Source organism: Caretta caretta, chromosome 3, assembly GCF_965140235.1.
Source record: "Caretta caretta isolate rCarCar2 chromosome 3, rCarCar1.hap1, whole genome shotgun sequence".
Taxonomy (NCBI): Eukaryota; Metazoa; Chordata; order Testudines; family Cheloniidae; genus Caretta; species Caretta caretta.
This window is the reverse complement of record NC_134208.1, coordinates 111,431,626-111,447,067: the sequence shown is the minus strand read 5'-3', so window position 1 is coordinate 111,447,067 and position 15,442 is coordinate 111,431,626. Positions and strand designations below refer to the sequence as shown.

General features: G+C 41.9%; 1 protein-coding gene across 5 annotated transcripts in view; it reads left to right on the top strand.

Annotated features, from left to right (window-relative positions):
• Positions 1-15,442, top strand: part of SHPRH (SNF2 histone linker PHD RING helicase) — a 139,725-nt gene that overhangs the window by 95,333 nt on the left and 28,950 nt on the right. For all 5 annotated transcript variants that reach the window (XR_007355789.2, XM_048844315.2, XM_048844316.2 and 2 more), the window contains 3 exons: positions 2,320-2,463; positions 3,505-3,606; positions 8,210-8,281. Coding sequence is in view for 4 of the 5 variants with exons in the window: in XM_048844315.2 (XP_048700272.1) it covers positions 2,320-2,463; positions 3,505-3,606; positions 8,210-8,281 (318 nt within the window). In the remaining variant the exon portion in view is untranslated. The remainder of the gene's footprint in view (positions 1-2,319; positions 2,464-3,504; positions 3,607-8,209; positions 8,282-15,442) is intronic.

Here is a 15,442-nt window from a genome sequence, read left to right as displayed (position 1 = left end):
TTTAAACCAGGTGCCCTGATTAGCCTGCCTGTCTTAATTGATTCTAGCAGCTTCTTAATTGGCTCCAGGTGTCTTAATTGGTTACAGCAAGTTCCTGATTGTTCTGTTACCTTACCCAGGGAAAAGGGACCTGCTTAATCTGGGGCTAATATATTTGCCTTCTATCACTCTTCTGTAGCCATCTGGCCCGACCCTGTCACACCCTCATGTATCTAGAACTAACTTTTTAGACTAATGATCTCAAATAGACCTTCTTTGACCCTACTCTGAAATATAGCTGTTGCATTTAAGCAAAGGACAAATAATGTCAGTTTGCTCTAGGATTCATTGTTTATGCAATATAAATGTAAATGTTTTGTCAGTGCCAGTTCTTTGCAGACAAGGATGAAATGGGAAATGTACGTGTTTCTTTTCTAATCACACAGATTGGCTTGACAGCTTTATTTAAAATTGTGAAGGCTTGCCCAGTGTAGACAAAACACTCAACTTGCTTAAACACTCACTTCGAGAAGAAAGCCAAAGTAACTGCATGCTTTTCTATTAGTGAATAGTAATTGCAGAGCTTTTATGCAACTATTCTGCTAAAACTGTATGCCGAGATGAACATTCCGTACATATACTTCATGACAGCCAGGGGATTCATGAGAGAAGACTTTGCTGGTGGCATTCTCTGTGACTGGAAAGAAAGTGTATTTGTAACGTGATCCAAGGAAGCATCTGAATTGTCACTGAATGGGCTTATAAACTGTGCTTGTGTTTTACCTATTTTTAAAACCTGTTTTGATTTTATTTTCCTTCAGGGTTGGTGCTGGGGAGGGCTTAAGGGGATTATAGCCACCCCAAGATTTTCCTGAGGGCTTCCCCCCCTGTAGCCACCCTGTGGCAGCTGCCACTATCTGGCCACTCAGCTCTGAAGGCAGAGCAGAGAGAGCGGCAACTGCTGGCTGGGGGCCCACCTTCAGCAGCAGCAGCACTGAAATAAGCCTGGGTGGGGAGACAGAGCTGGAATTAGAACTCTGAAGATCCTGGCTGTCACCCCAAGCTCAGTACACTTTCAGGAAAAAGGTGGAAAGTCCGGGGTTCCCGCAAGGGCCCATGCTCCCTGGGCAGCTCTCACCACTGCCCGGTGCCAGCTTCCAGCCTGGCCAGGGAGCGGGACCTCGGGGGTAGAGGAGGAGAAGAGACAGGATCAAGGAGAGGGGCAGGGCTTTATGGCAAGATGGGGCTATGGCCCACCTCAGCCCCTGACTGGGAAGAGGCTGGTGCCACCCTTGTTTTCCTTGTTTGTTGAAGTAGTCTCAAAATTTGACTTATTTGTCTAACTTTATGCTAGTTTTACATGCAGAGTAATTCTGCATTTGTAGGTGTTAAGGTGTGGGCTCCAAAATTAACGCTTTGGTGCTTTTTTTTATTTCAAAACAAAGAACAAAACAGTGCCAGCAGGCCAGCATTCAGGAACATCCTTACAGTAGCAAACCAGTGTTCATATACGACATTTGGCCTTGAGAGAAGGTAGGAATCTTAGCAGAAAAAATTGGGGGGGTAGTTCCTAGGATCTCAACAGTGTCCTAGAGGGACTCTTGGATAAAATCATTAAAAGTTGAGGAAAGATTCATAGAACAAAAAGATTTAGGAGTAAAAAAATCTAAATTTGTCGCAATATAATCAATGAGGGATTTGAGAGAACACCAGGAAGTGTGACAATTTGCAATATGTTGGTTTTCTATAAATATTTAAAATAGGTAACTAATATTTGAAATACTTGCTCTTCCTCAGGTGAATACAACCCAGTGTCTGTCTTTTTCTCTTACCCTTTTCTGTTCCTCTGTTATCTAGAATGATCAAACGTTGCATATCAGCATTTTTTAAAAGTTGGTATTGTCACTCAAGTGAACAAAATATTGCATGCTTCATCTAAGAAGCTATGCCTTACTACTTTATGCTTTGCAAATATTGCTACTAGTTTTCTCATTTTCCCTCATTTTATTCAGAGATTATGCTTAATCGAGCAGAGGCAGCTGACCTCTGCATTTTTGGTTACATAGATTTTTGTAGTTGTATCTCATTGGAGAAATTGTGTGGGGGAGACAGAGGTGAGAAGTCAATTAAGTTCATTCATAGCCACACATAAAGAATTGGTGGAAGAGAGCAGTTTATGCCTATGTTCCTGTACAGTTTTCTGTTCAGAAAAAATTGTGAAATCCTCTCTCAAAAGATTCAGGTCCGTGTTGAGAGTGTACCACTTACAATAAGAAGCAGCAGTTTACAGGGGACTCAGCCCACAGTTCTGTTACTAATTCATTTTGGTTTTTCCTGTAGTTACTTCATGAATATTGGATGGTACTGAGAGATCATGTATCTGCTATCGATGAACTTGCTATGGCTACAGAACGGCTCCGAGTGCGTCATCCTGATGAGCCAAAGCCTAGCCCCCCTGTTCTTCACATCATAGAACCACATGAGGTAAAATATTTGAGTCAAAGAAGGGGCAGTTGTGTTTTTCAAGAGAAAAATAGTCAAAAAAAGGACTGGTATTTTAAGGTTGTCCTATAAAAGTATAAAAATATGCTAGCCCTCAGGCGTCTTTCTCTGTTCTTCCCTCATCTCCGAAAGCTTCGTTGTTACTATGTGGGTGAGGGTATTCTGCTAGTTTTTCATGTACCTCAGTCTCCTGGCTGCTGTGATAAGTGCATGTGTCTCCCCACTACTCTGCTCCTTCTCTCAGTTTTCTGGCTGCTGTGGGTTGTATGTTTCTGATGCTCTGCTTTTCCTTCAGTGGATTTTTCAGCCCTGTTTTAAAGGGATGTTATCAGGTAGTTGAAATCCAAAATTTAGGTTTTATTTAAAATGTGTACTTAAAATTGAAAGAAAACTACTTCTTAATTGGTCTTCAGCCTTACTACTCCAGTAGTGCAAGCTTGAGCTAATATATAAGAAGTAGAAAATGAAATTGACTAGAAAGCAAAGTGAGCGTGATATCTCTTGTTATTGAACAGACTAAATGAAGGGCAAAGAGATAAAGTAAAACAACATAGATAGTGAACATTTAAATTAAATTTTAAAAATTCTTGTTCAGGTTCAAAAGGCATTTGTAATGCCAGCAATAGACCAGAGGATCATTTATGTTTTAAATAAAATAAATAGTGCGACTATTTCACTTTACAGAGGTTTGGTGATAAAGGTTAATAGTTTGGTGTGTGAAATTTCTGTTGTTTGCAGTGAAAGTGAAGCAAATGACAACTAAATTAATTTGGATTTATCTCCTATCTCACCCTTACTAGATATAGAGGAGGAATGCGCATTCAGTTGCTACCCTGGAGACATTTTTAAATGAAGAAATTAACTGTCTTGTGTCTCAAAAGTTTAAATGCATAGTTTAATTTCCTAAATAATAAATTATCTACTTTACAACTATTTTAATGATCCCTTTAAGCTTTATTTTGAAACTTCTCAGACAACACCCTGTGATATGTACAACACACTTAATGAATGCTGTTTTTGCAGGTAGAACAAAATCGAGTGAAACTTTTGAATGACAAAGCAGTTGCCAAATCACAGCTTCAGAAGAAACTAGGCCAACTCCTATATCTTACTAATTTGGAGAAGGTAAGGTCATACAGTTCCTTGTTCGATGTTACAATATAGTAGCACCCTCTAGTGTCCTAATGGACAGGAAGTCTGTCAATGTTTTTTCATTATAAAAAATATTTTTTACAGAAATGTTTGGATACAATTTTTTAAAAGCATTTGCTGAGCATGTGCACTAATTGCTTTTCATGCAGATCTTGAACTAATTATATATATTGTATTATTGAACCATATAATTCAAATAAGTGCAAATGTTCATATAAGCATAATTAGGAAGCTTTAATGTAGAAATTGAAGCTGTAATATAGGATGAAGACTCTCTAATGTTTTCATGATCTCCCAAAGAGACACTAAAGTGTCCTGAGACTATGTAATAACAAATATACAGAACTTGCTTTCATCTTAAGTGGTTTCTGTTGTGATACTGGATTCAAATCCGTGTTGGATAAGGACATAAGAAAGGCCATACTGGGTCAGACCTATGGTTGATCTAGCCCAGTATCCTGTCTTCTGGTGGTGGCCCATGCCAGGGAATAAAAAGGGCAGAGAAATTTTGAGTGATCCATTCCATCATCCAATCTAGCTTCTGAGAGATGGAAGTTTTGGGCTACCCAGAGCATGGGGTTGCATCCCTGATCATCTCGGCTAATGGCTTGTCTATCCTCTGTGAACTTACCTAATTCTTTTTTGAACCCAGTTATGTTTCTGGCCTTCACAACATCCATTGGCAATGAGTTCCACAGGTTGACTGTGCATTGTATGAAGATGTACTTCCTTTGGTTTGTTTTAAACTTGCTGCCTGTTCATTTCATCAGGTGACCTCTAGTTCTTGTGTTACGTGCAGGGATAAATAATATTTTCCTGTTCATTTTCTCCATAGCATTGGTGATTTTACAGACTTCTTTCATATCCCCCCTTAGTCCACAGATGCTGGAAGTAGGGTTGCTGGGGGTGCTGCTGCATCCCGTGGCTTGCAGTGGTTTCCATTATATACAGGAACCCAGTTTGGTTCAATGGGTCTCAGCACCCCCACTATGCAAATTGTTCCGGCACCCATATCTTAGTCATTTGTTTCTAAATTGAATAGTCCCAGTCTTTTTAATCTCTTCTCATGTAGAAGCTTTTCCATACCCTAATAGTTTTTGTTGCCCTTCTCTGTACCTTTTACCATTCTAATGTATCTTTTTTGAGATGGGGCGACCAGAACTGCACATGGCATTGAAGGAGTGGGCATACCATGGATTTATATAGTCTTTATGATATTTTCTATTTTATTATATCTATCCCTTTCCTAATGGTTCCTAACACTCTGTTAGCTTTTATAACTATCACTGCACATTGAGTGGATGTTTTCAGAGAACTATCCACAATGACTCCAAGATCTTTCTTGAGTGGTAACAGCTAACTTAGACTCCATCATTTTGTATGTATATTTGGGATTATTTTTTCCAATGTTCATTACTTTACATGGATCAAAACTGAATTTCATCTGTCATCTTGTTGTCCAGTCTTCAGTTTAGTGAGATCGCTTTGTAATTCTTTACAGTTAGCTTTGGACCTAACTATCTTGAGTAATTTTTTATCGTCTGCAAATTTTACCAACTTTCTGTTCACCTCCTTTTCCAGACTGTTCATGAATATGTTGAGGACCACAGGTCCCGGTACAGATCCTTGGGTGACCTCGCTATTCACGTCTTTCCAAAGTAAAAAATGACCATTTATTCCTACCCTTTGTTTCCTATCCTTTAACAAGTTGCTGATCCATGAGCAGACCTTCCCTCTTATCCCCTGACTGATTACTTTGCTTAAGAGACTTTTGTGAGGAACCTTGTCAAATGTTTTCTGAAAGCACAGATACCCTGTATCTACTGGATCACCCTTGTACCCTTGCTTGTTGACCCCCTCAAAGAATTCTAATAGATTGGTAAGGCGTTTTTTTCTCTTTATAAAAGCTGTGTTGACTCTTCCCCAACATATTGTGCTTATCTGTGTGTCTGATAATTTTATTCTTTACTCTAGTTTCAACCAATTTTTTTGGTACTGAAGTTAGGCTTATTGGCCTGTAACTGTGATTATCACCTCTGGAGCCTTTTTAAAAAATCAGTGATACATGAGCTATCCTCCAGTCATCTGGTACAGAGGTTGATTTAACCAATAGGTCTTTGTCTTGTTGATGGAACCTATTCTATTAATACAGCAGGTACATAAGTCAGTCTACTGGTACTGATTTCCTAGCTACCTCTGCCCATTCTTGCTAGCTATCCCTGTGGTGAATCTCTCTCTTTCCAGATACCTTCTTTCTCTTTCACTTCCCTGGAACCCCTACACACCACAAGGTATTATGGAACATTCAGAAGCCCACAGTGCCCTAGGTTTTACTCTGTCTGTTGACTTGACACTCTTTCTTAAATATTGGGGTAGTCCACAAGCTTTAATTTTGGAAAACAGTCATCTATTATCTCTAGGCACGTACAAACCTTACCATTTGCTTCTACTTTCTTTTTTTTGTGCTTTTACAACTTGATAGCTACAGATGGGCCTAAACTGGAACTTTGATCCTAAACACCCTAGTAATTTTGGAGGAGGTTGGAATCTGGAGCTTAATCACAATCCAAATTATTCCACTTGGCTCAGTCTATTGCATACAGACACTTAAATTTTGTTCCAAACTGATTTTAAAAAAATTGTCTCATGTCTGAGACTTGCTGTGTGAGATTTAAAAGAAAAAGTGGCAGTTTAGTGTCTGAATGGGTGTGCAGCTACACTGTGGACACTTCAGAATTTGAAGTAAGTGGCACTTAATAAAAAATGAAATTTTCACTTCTAAATAAGAGTCCATAAACTGGTGATCTACAGCTATGGTAGTGTATTTAAGCTTTCAGTTCCATCTTCTACATTATTAGTCTAACTGCACAGCCAAAATTAGTGCATTTACCTGAGTAGTTATGAATTATTTAAAAGCTTTTTGTGATGCCTAGCTCTCCTTTTTCTACATACCAAAGTATTCAGGTATAGATTTGATTATGAATTAACTTTGAAAACGTATGTAGAAAAAATAGAGGGATTTTGTACACTTGACGCACAAACTTTATAGTTAAACTTTAACTGTTTCAGCCGACTCTCCTTCAATACTCATGAAGAGGTTAAAAGTGTGTGTGAGGGTATTATTCATAATTTAATGTAACTAATTTTTTCAGTATCACTATAATTTGGCTTTTAACTACTGCTGATTTTATTTTTGGCTACAGAGTCCATTGTTTGAATGTTGGAGTGGAAAAGCGGAGAAAACAATTTTGGGCTTTCTAAATAGTGCAAATGAAGGTGTAAATAGAGGGGGAGATGTAAATATATAAGGGGAAGAACAGGACAATATACAGCAACTCAGAGTAAAAGATTCTCTTTTTTAAAATGTGATTATTTTGCATAGGTAATTTAGTCTGCTTTAAAGGTACATGACTTGGTTTTCAGCAATGATGAGCACCAGCAGTTGTCACTGACATCACTGGGAGCTGCAGATGCATAGCAGTTCTGAAAAATCAGACCTTGTGTCATTGTATGTTTAGTAGGCATAACATTTTCCCGTTTAGATGGGTGAGTGAAACCTCTTTAGTTTTTTCTCACTATCATCAATCATAATGATAATGAACAGATGAGGAGATTTCATATCTGGACTGGTAAATTTGCATGACAGTTTTACAAAGCTATCTAATTTGTTCATTGGGCTGTATAACTTAGACTGGAATACCCAAGGAATACCCAAATGTATATCATATATATAGTGAAACCTATTCTAAACCACCAAAACAAATCAGTTACTTAATGGAGGATGTGTTCTAATAAAGATGGGTCAGAATTGTACCCAATATGCTTAGGGATACTTGTACAATGTCTTTAAGACAGAAGATTGCCTAATGGAGGTTAGCTTTTGTATAAACATAGCTTTTTATCAACTCTACCCTGCCTATTTCTGCCAACTGACCTGAGCAATTTGGACAATGCAAACTAGCACAAACAAAGATAAAAATTCTAGATATCCAAGCAGACTGAAAACATGTTACAATATCAGAAAGGTTCATATTTTAAACTTTCAGAAACCAAACAGCTTTCTGCTGTCACTTCCTTCCTAGTGTGTCAACAGACCATTGCATTAAATATGATATTATACAAGAAAACATTATTTTAAAGGAGTTTGAATGTTTAGCCTATTGAGGATATCTTTTGGCTGGTCTAACAGTCCTTTTATAATAGAAATTAAAGCTGGTTTAAAAAATGGAGGTTGTGGGGCAAAATTCCCACAATATTCTGTCTTCAGTGGAACATAGTTTTACTATTTTTTTTTCTAAATTACTCTAGTAGAAATGCAGGTGCAACTTAAAGTACAGTGACATAAACAGCAGTGTTATTTAATGACCCTAAACCAGATTATCTTCCTGGAATTCATGGGCAAAAGAACTTGCTTTATTTCTCTCAGAATTATTAAAGACATTTGGCAACTTTAAAAGCAATTTTAAAATCAGTTCAGAATGAACTGTGATCAGTTGCCAAATTAATTATCTGAAATGCTGAGTAACTCAATTTTGTTTTTCAATTAACTTTTGTTATGCTTTTTTATGCTTTATAGTCTCAGGATAAGACCACCGGAGGAGTTAATCCAGAACCTTGTCCAATTTGTGCCCGCCAACTGGGAAAACAGGTAAAACATCCAGGCATTGATTCACCCTTTTACAGATCTAGACTAAGAATTCTCAGCATTTTTAGAGTAGATTTCAGCTATCTGAGTTTAACTGAACAGTATGTTTAAACTGGGAAATTAATACTTTTCCAACATATCTTCTTGATCAGATGGGCTAATATTTATATGTACTATACCTTTTTGGTTCCTGTATTAGGTGAGAAGTAGACTAAGCATGTGGTAAAAAAATTTATGTGGGAGAGTCTCTTCAAATAGAATCAACTTGTTTTGGAAGTCAAAATTGTGGTGTTAGAGAAGAATAAGAGAGCAGAATTTTAATTCCAATACAATTTTGTGACATTTTAAATTTTTTTTATTTTGCCTTTCATCTCAGTTTTACTTGGCTGAATATCGTATCTCTCAACATTTCTAATATAGCAAAACATTATATATTTAAGAGATACACCAGGACAAATCATACAGCTGAATGGATATTTTTTAAAAAAAATTGTGTACACAAATCCAGAATTACCAAATTTTGTCCGTATCTGAACTGTAGTAACTTAAATTTAGTTACACTGGTTACTTCACTGGAATTTCAGCACTGAAGCATGCCTTTCACAGAATAATAAAAACTGATAGATGTTGGCATGTGTCCCCTCACTACTGAGGTGCATTGGTAGAGATGTATGGGGAGCTTGTCCATTGCTGACTATATTATACATAATTCTCTAGCTGTTTCCTTCAGTCTCTCTTTTTTATCAAATAAAATAAATGTAATAAACACTGCTGTCTGGCAGGTCAGGGATTCTTCTTGGAAGCTCACATGCTAATCATGAAGTAGATTGGCTTCCTTAATATACTGTGTACTTAGTCACATACTGTTCTGTATCTGCTGTTGTTGAGTATATATTTTATTTTTTTCTTCTGAGGATCGAAAACTTTAAATAAATGGATACTAGATAAATGGTTTTTTCCTTTGCTCTTTCCTCCCCGTTAGTCTTTAGATTAGTGAAGGTTTCCTTTTTTCTACGCCCTTCCCAACTGGGAAGTTCTACCTTCTCTGGGTTATGCCCGGATCCCCCGGGTTTAAGAGGTGCCATTCATTTCGTGAGGCCATCCCTGTGAGTGACAGTCACTCACAGTGTACACACGGCTTGGGAAGGGGGTATGTATCACAAAAGTGCACCTGCTGCCTCAAATTGAAAGCTTGGTGCAGAACAGACCGTGATCTCAGACTAAAACTTTTATTAATGGACAGCTCACTGTGACCCGTCTCAGACCCTGCTCCTGATACGTCTTCTCCGAGGTGGTCACCATTGGCATGGTCATCAGCCAACCCCCACTCACCGCACGCCACTAAGAGAAAATCTATGCTCTCCTGTCCAGATGAAAAGAAGTGGGCCCGGAGGTCCTCCACCAGGGAGCCACTTTAAAAAAGGCATCCCCTGCAAGATTGGTAGCCTTGGCGAGACTTAGCTCCTATGACCACCTGGTTACCTCTTTTACCAACTCTATCGCAAAATCCAAGGACCCTAAATGGGCAGGACCGTATACAGGAATGCTGTCGCTCGGAACCGAGGAGGACAGTTCAACGATTTGAAAATCGGCAGCGATCGCCTCAACTAAAATGACTTTGAGTGCATTGGCACCAGCCGAGTGCATTGGCACCAGCCAAGTCCTTGGCACCTAGCAAGCCCTCGGCACTGACTCAATCCTTGGCACCATCTACTGGCCTCTGCAGAGAATTCACTCCACCCTTGGCACTGGCAATGCCCTCAATCTCCACACAACCACCAGTACCGATGATGCTCCTACCAGTACCACAGAAGTTTAAATACCCAAGAGACTTGATTATCTCTGACACCTCAGAGTCGCCGCTCCTACATACCACATTCCCCATGGCTCATACCTCTTCCCCGGAGACACAACACTGCTCTCGTTCACCACCAAGGATTGCACTATCCTTCTCTAGTGAGGAGGAATAAGAGGAGTACTCCATTGCACTTCACCCTTCTTCATCATATCAAGGGCAGTCACACAGAGAATTATCTTTTTGTCCTTGATACCCAGAGACAAGAAGCGAATCAGGTTTCTGGTACAGACTCCCATACGTGCAACCACATATGCCACTTCCCCCACATTAGCTCTGTTTGAACGCTTGGGCTGTGAATAGGGCACATGTTCCCAAACTGCCCATGGACCAGGGAGAGGGGCACATACACTCTGTCCTCATCAGTCTCTAGATTGCCTGACTCTCAACCAGAATTACTAGAGGAGCAGGAGGAAGAAACGGAGAAATTGGTTACACCACCAGCCCTCTTCTCATCCTCCCCTGATCAGGCCATCATGACACCACCTCCATCATCGGCAGATGACTGTAAACAGTTCCAAGAACTGTTCTGTAGGATTGTGGATTCCCTCCAGGTTCCCCTGGAAGAAGTCAGAGAGTAAAAGCACAAGTTGCTTGACATCTTACACACCTCCATATTGGCAAAGATTGCACTCCTGATCAATGAGGGCTTATTGGACCCTGCCAAGGTGAACTGGCAGACCCCAGCATCAATACCATCTACATGCAAGCGAGTGGACATGGAATTTCTTTTCCCACCTTATTCCAAATTCCCTCATTGTAAATGCAGTGCAAGAGAAGGGGTGACAACACCATTCTAGGAAGACCCCTTACAACAGGGACCGGAAGAGGCTAGACCTCTTCGGTCGCAAAGCATACGCCTCAGCAATGCTCCAATTCTGTGTTGCTAATTATGAGGTCCTTTTAACCAAATAGAATCACATCAACTATTCCGAATTTTAGGAATTCAGCCAACACCTCCCAGAGGACAAAGAAGAGCAGTTCCAGGCACTTGTGAAGAAAGGACAACTTCTGGTCCGCACGACATTGCAAGCCTTTCTGGATGCTGTGGATGCGGCAGCCCATTCTGTTGCAACATCGGTGGTGATGTGATGACCCTCACAGCTTCACCACTCAGGGTTCCCCAGAGAGTTGCAGGCCGCTGCGGAAAATCTGCCTTTGAAGGGTCTAAACTCTTCACTGAGCACACAGATGAGTCCCTACATTCTTTAAAAGATTCTAGAGCAACAATGCATTCACTTGACATATATACACCAGTGCCGAAGAGAAGACGGGGTAGATATCAACCTAAATCTTGACCTCAACATTTCACCCCTTGGTGTCAGTATGATGCACAACCATCTTATATAACCTATGAGTTTGGTGATCGCTTGATCCCCTTCTACCCATCATGGTGACAAATCACCTTGGACAGTTGGGTTCTAGAAATAGTCAACAAAGGGTACTCCATCCATTCCTCTCTTTCCCACCCACTCCCCATCCCACTTCAGGGAACCTTCTCAAACACCATCTACTAGTAGAGACCTCCTGTGACTGGGAGCCATAGAGCTGATCCCATTCTAACACAGAGGGAAAGGTTTTTATTCCCAATGTTTTCTGATCCAAAAAAGAATTCGGCAGGTGGAGACCTATCCTAGACTTGAAGAACCTCAACAAGTTCATCAAACTACAACACTTCAAGATGGTCGCGCTATCAGCACTGGAACAAGGGGACTGGTTCTTGGTCCACAACCTCCAAGACAGGTACTTCCATATCACCATACAACCTTCCCACAGGCAATTCCTCCTGGGATCTGACTGTTATCAATACAAGGTACTTCCCTTTGGCCTTTCTACAGCACCTAGGGTATTTTCCAAGGGCCTTTTGGTAGTGGCAGCACATTTATGCAAACAAGGAATTGTAATAATCCTATACCTAGATAATTACTGTCTCAAAGCTCCATCCAGAGTCAACACATTTGAAGCCAGAAGAAAAACACTGGACCTTTTCTTGAACCTTGGCCTCCAGGCAGAGGTGAAAGTAAGCCAGTATGGTATGGCATACTGGTAAGAGCGAGTACAGAGCCGACCATACTGGCAGGGCCGCTGATGGGGAGAGCCAAAAGGGGCAGCTCCCCCGGGGCCTGGCAATTTAAAAGGGCCCGGAGCTCCCGGCAGTGGCCAGAGCCCCTGGCCCTTTAAATTGCCGCCAGAGCCCTGGGGCTCCCAGCCACTAGCGCCGCTACTGTTACCATGGGTCTCCAGCAGTGATTTAAATGGCCCGGGGCTCCCAACCACTGCTACTGCTACTGTGCCAGCAGCTGGAGCCCTGGGCCCTTTAAATTGCTGCTGGAGCCATGGGGCTCGTGGCTATTACTGCTACCCCGGGGCTCTGGCAGTGATTTAAAGAGCCCGGGGCTTCGGCCCTTTAAATCACGGCCGGAGCCCTAGGGTAGTGCTAGCGGCAGCCGGGAGCCCTGGGCCCTTTAAATTGCTGCTAGGGCCCTGGGTGGCGCAGGCCAGGCAGTGCTGAATGGCTGGCTGGGGGAGTTTGGCCCCATCCCCGCCCCTTCTGAGGGCCTAGAGCTGCCCTCCCACCTTGCTCAGGACCCTAGCTATCCTTTGTACCATTAAGTCCCTTAAGTTACTTTCACCCCTGCCTCCAGGTAAACATACAAAAATCAGTACTGATGCCACTACAGCATCTGGAATTTTTTGGGGCCCAGCTGGATGCTATGCAGGCAAGAGCCTTCCTCACAGTTCAGAGATTTTCCGCAATAATCAGTCTCAGCTCCACCATGAGAACCAGGCAACAGGTCTCTGCCAGGACTTATCTACAGCTGCTTGGTCATATGGCAGCGGCCATGTTCATGGTGAAACACACAAGATTACGCATCCACTGTCTTCAAGGGGATGACGACAAACAGTGTATGTACCTCACAGACAAAGTCTAAACAAACTCCTATCAATACCAGTCAAGATCAAGGACTCATTAGACTGGTGGAAAGAACCCCGAAATGTCTGCATGGGGGTCCCCTTTCTCCAGCCAACACTGTCCTTGATACTGATAACCGGCACCTCCGTACTCAGTTGCGGAGCACATCTACAGACCCACATGGTGCAGGGCTGGTGGTCCCTCTCAGAATCCTCATTGCACATTAACCTCCTAGAATTACATGCAGTCCACAACACATGCCGACACTTTCTACCATTAATCAGACAAAGGACCATGAGAGTAATGAGGAACAACATAACCTGCATGTTTTATATCAACAGACGGGGGAGCAAGGTCACCATCCCTGTGCTCGGAAGCACTAAAATTGTGGAACTGATGTATTCAATGTGGCATCGACATCTCTGCTGCATACCTACCAGGACACCAGAACATTCGCTGAGCAGAAGATTCTCACAAGACCACAAGTGGGAATAAGATACAAGAACCCTGCAGCACGTATTCAACTGTTGGGGATTCCCGAACATAGATCTCTTCACCACACCCGAAAACGCCAAATGTCCATAATTCTGCTCAAGAGTGGGTCTGGGTCACCGACTACTGGAAGACACCTTCCTGATTATATGGGATGCACCCCTCCCTGCTCTGTGCCTTTCCTCTACTGTTCAAAGTACACCACGAGATACAGGTGGAACGAGCCAGAGTCATTCTAGCATGGCTACAAAAGATATGGTATCCTTACCTCGTGCGCATGATGGTCTCTCTGCCAATCACCCTGCTGTTGACTCCACACTTCTTCTTGCAGGATGCAGTCCAAATCCTCCATCTGAATCTAGAATTTCTCCATTTGAAGGCATGGCTCCTTCATGGTTTCAGGATCTGGAGATAACTTGTTAGGAAGAGGTAAAGGACATTCTTTTAAATAGCTACATGCTACAACTCACTACATTTACCTGCATAAATGGAAAAGATTCTGGACTTGCTGCAACACCACACATGTCCCAGCAATGAACACTCCTTTCCCACTCATTCTAGACTACATTCTAGAACTTAAAAGATCAGGATTGTCCACAAGCTCTGGTAGCGTACATCTGGCCATCATTACAGCATTCTACCCCAAGATAGAAGGTCATTCCATATTTACCCACCCACTAACAAAAAGACTCCTTAAGGGCCTTCAAAATCTTTACCCTCAAATACAAGACCCCACCCCGCTGTTGGGATCCCAGTCTTGGTTTGCACTCTGACCAGCCCTCCATTTGAGTCCATGGCAACTTGCTCCTCCATACACCTATCCATGAAAACAGCATTTCTCGTCGCTATCACATCCGCCCAACGGGTTGGAAAAATAGGTGCTCTCATGGTGTACTTTCTGTACACAGACTTTTACAAAGAGACAGTTATGCTATGACCGCACCCAAAATTCTTTACCTAATGTACCGTTCTCTTTCCATCTAAACCAACCTATCCACCATCGTTCCTTCCCGAAACCACATGCCATCCAGCATGAAGCCACACTACGCACCTTGGATGTCAGATGAGCATTAGGCTTTTATCTTGACAGGACTAAATCATTCAGGCAATTGCCAGGCTTATTCTTCTCTATTGCTGAAAGATCAAAGGGATCAGCCGTATCCAAACAACATCTATCAAAAAGGAGTGCATACACCTTTTGCTATCAATGACACAAGCTTCGACCACAACCGGGAACTCGGACACATTCCACTCGCTCACTGTCCACCTTGATAGCCTTTCTAAACATGTCGATTATTGACACTTGTAAGGTGGCCACCTGGGCATACACAGACGCCTTTAGTCAACACTAAAGGGCTCCGGCAGCGGGGCTTGGGGTGTGCTTTGAAGGCCCCGAAAGCCCTGGCCACTGCGGGGAGCCTGTCTGGTCTGGCACGGCGTACTGGCTCTTGCCGGTACGCCGGACCGGCTTACTTTCACGTTTGCTGCACAGGGTGATTAACCTCCTCTTCAGAAACAAACAATACAATACAATTTGTACAATAAATATTAATAATCTAGATTCTTTTTCAGAACTAGAAAAGCCAGAATTTGGGAGTGAATTTACTGAAAAATGTTTTATTTTGGCAGCTAGCTTGTGGGATTTGTCATCCTATGACTTTAAGTGCAGGTACAGCATGGGTAATGGTAGCTTTCCCTACACTGGCCTGCCAATATGCTTCAGCCCTGATTTGGAGGGACCACCTCTATAAGAGATAGTAGTTCAGTCCACCTTTGCTGAGACAGCCACCCAAGAAGACAATCTGTGGTATGGACATCTGTCTGCTACGAACTGAGACCATTGACTCATTTCACTTAAACCAGGAAAGAGCCTGTGCATAATAGTCTGTCATACTATCAGTCT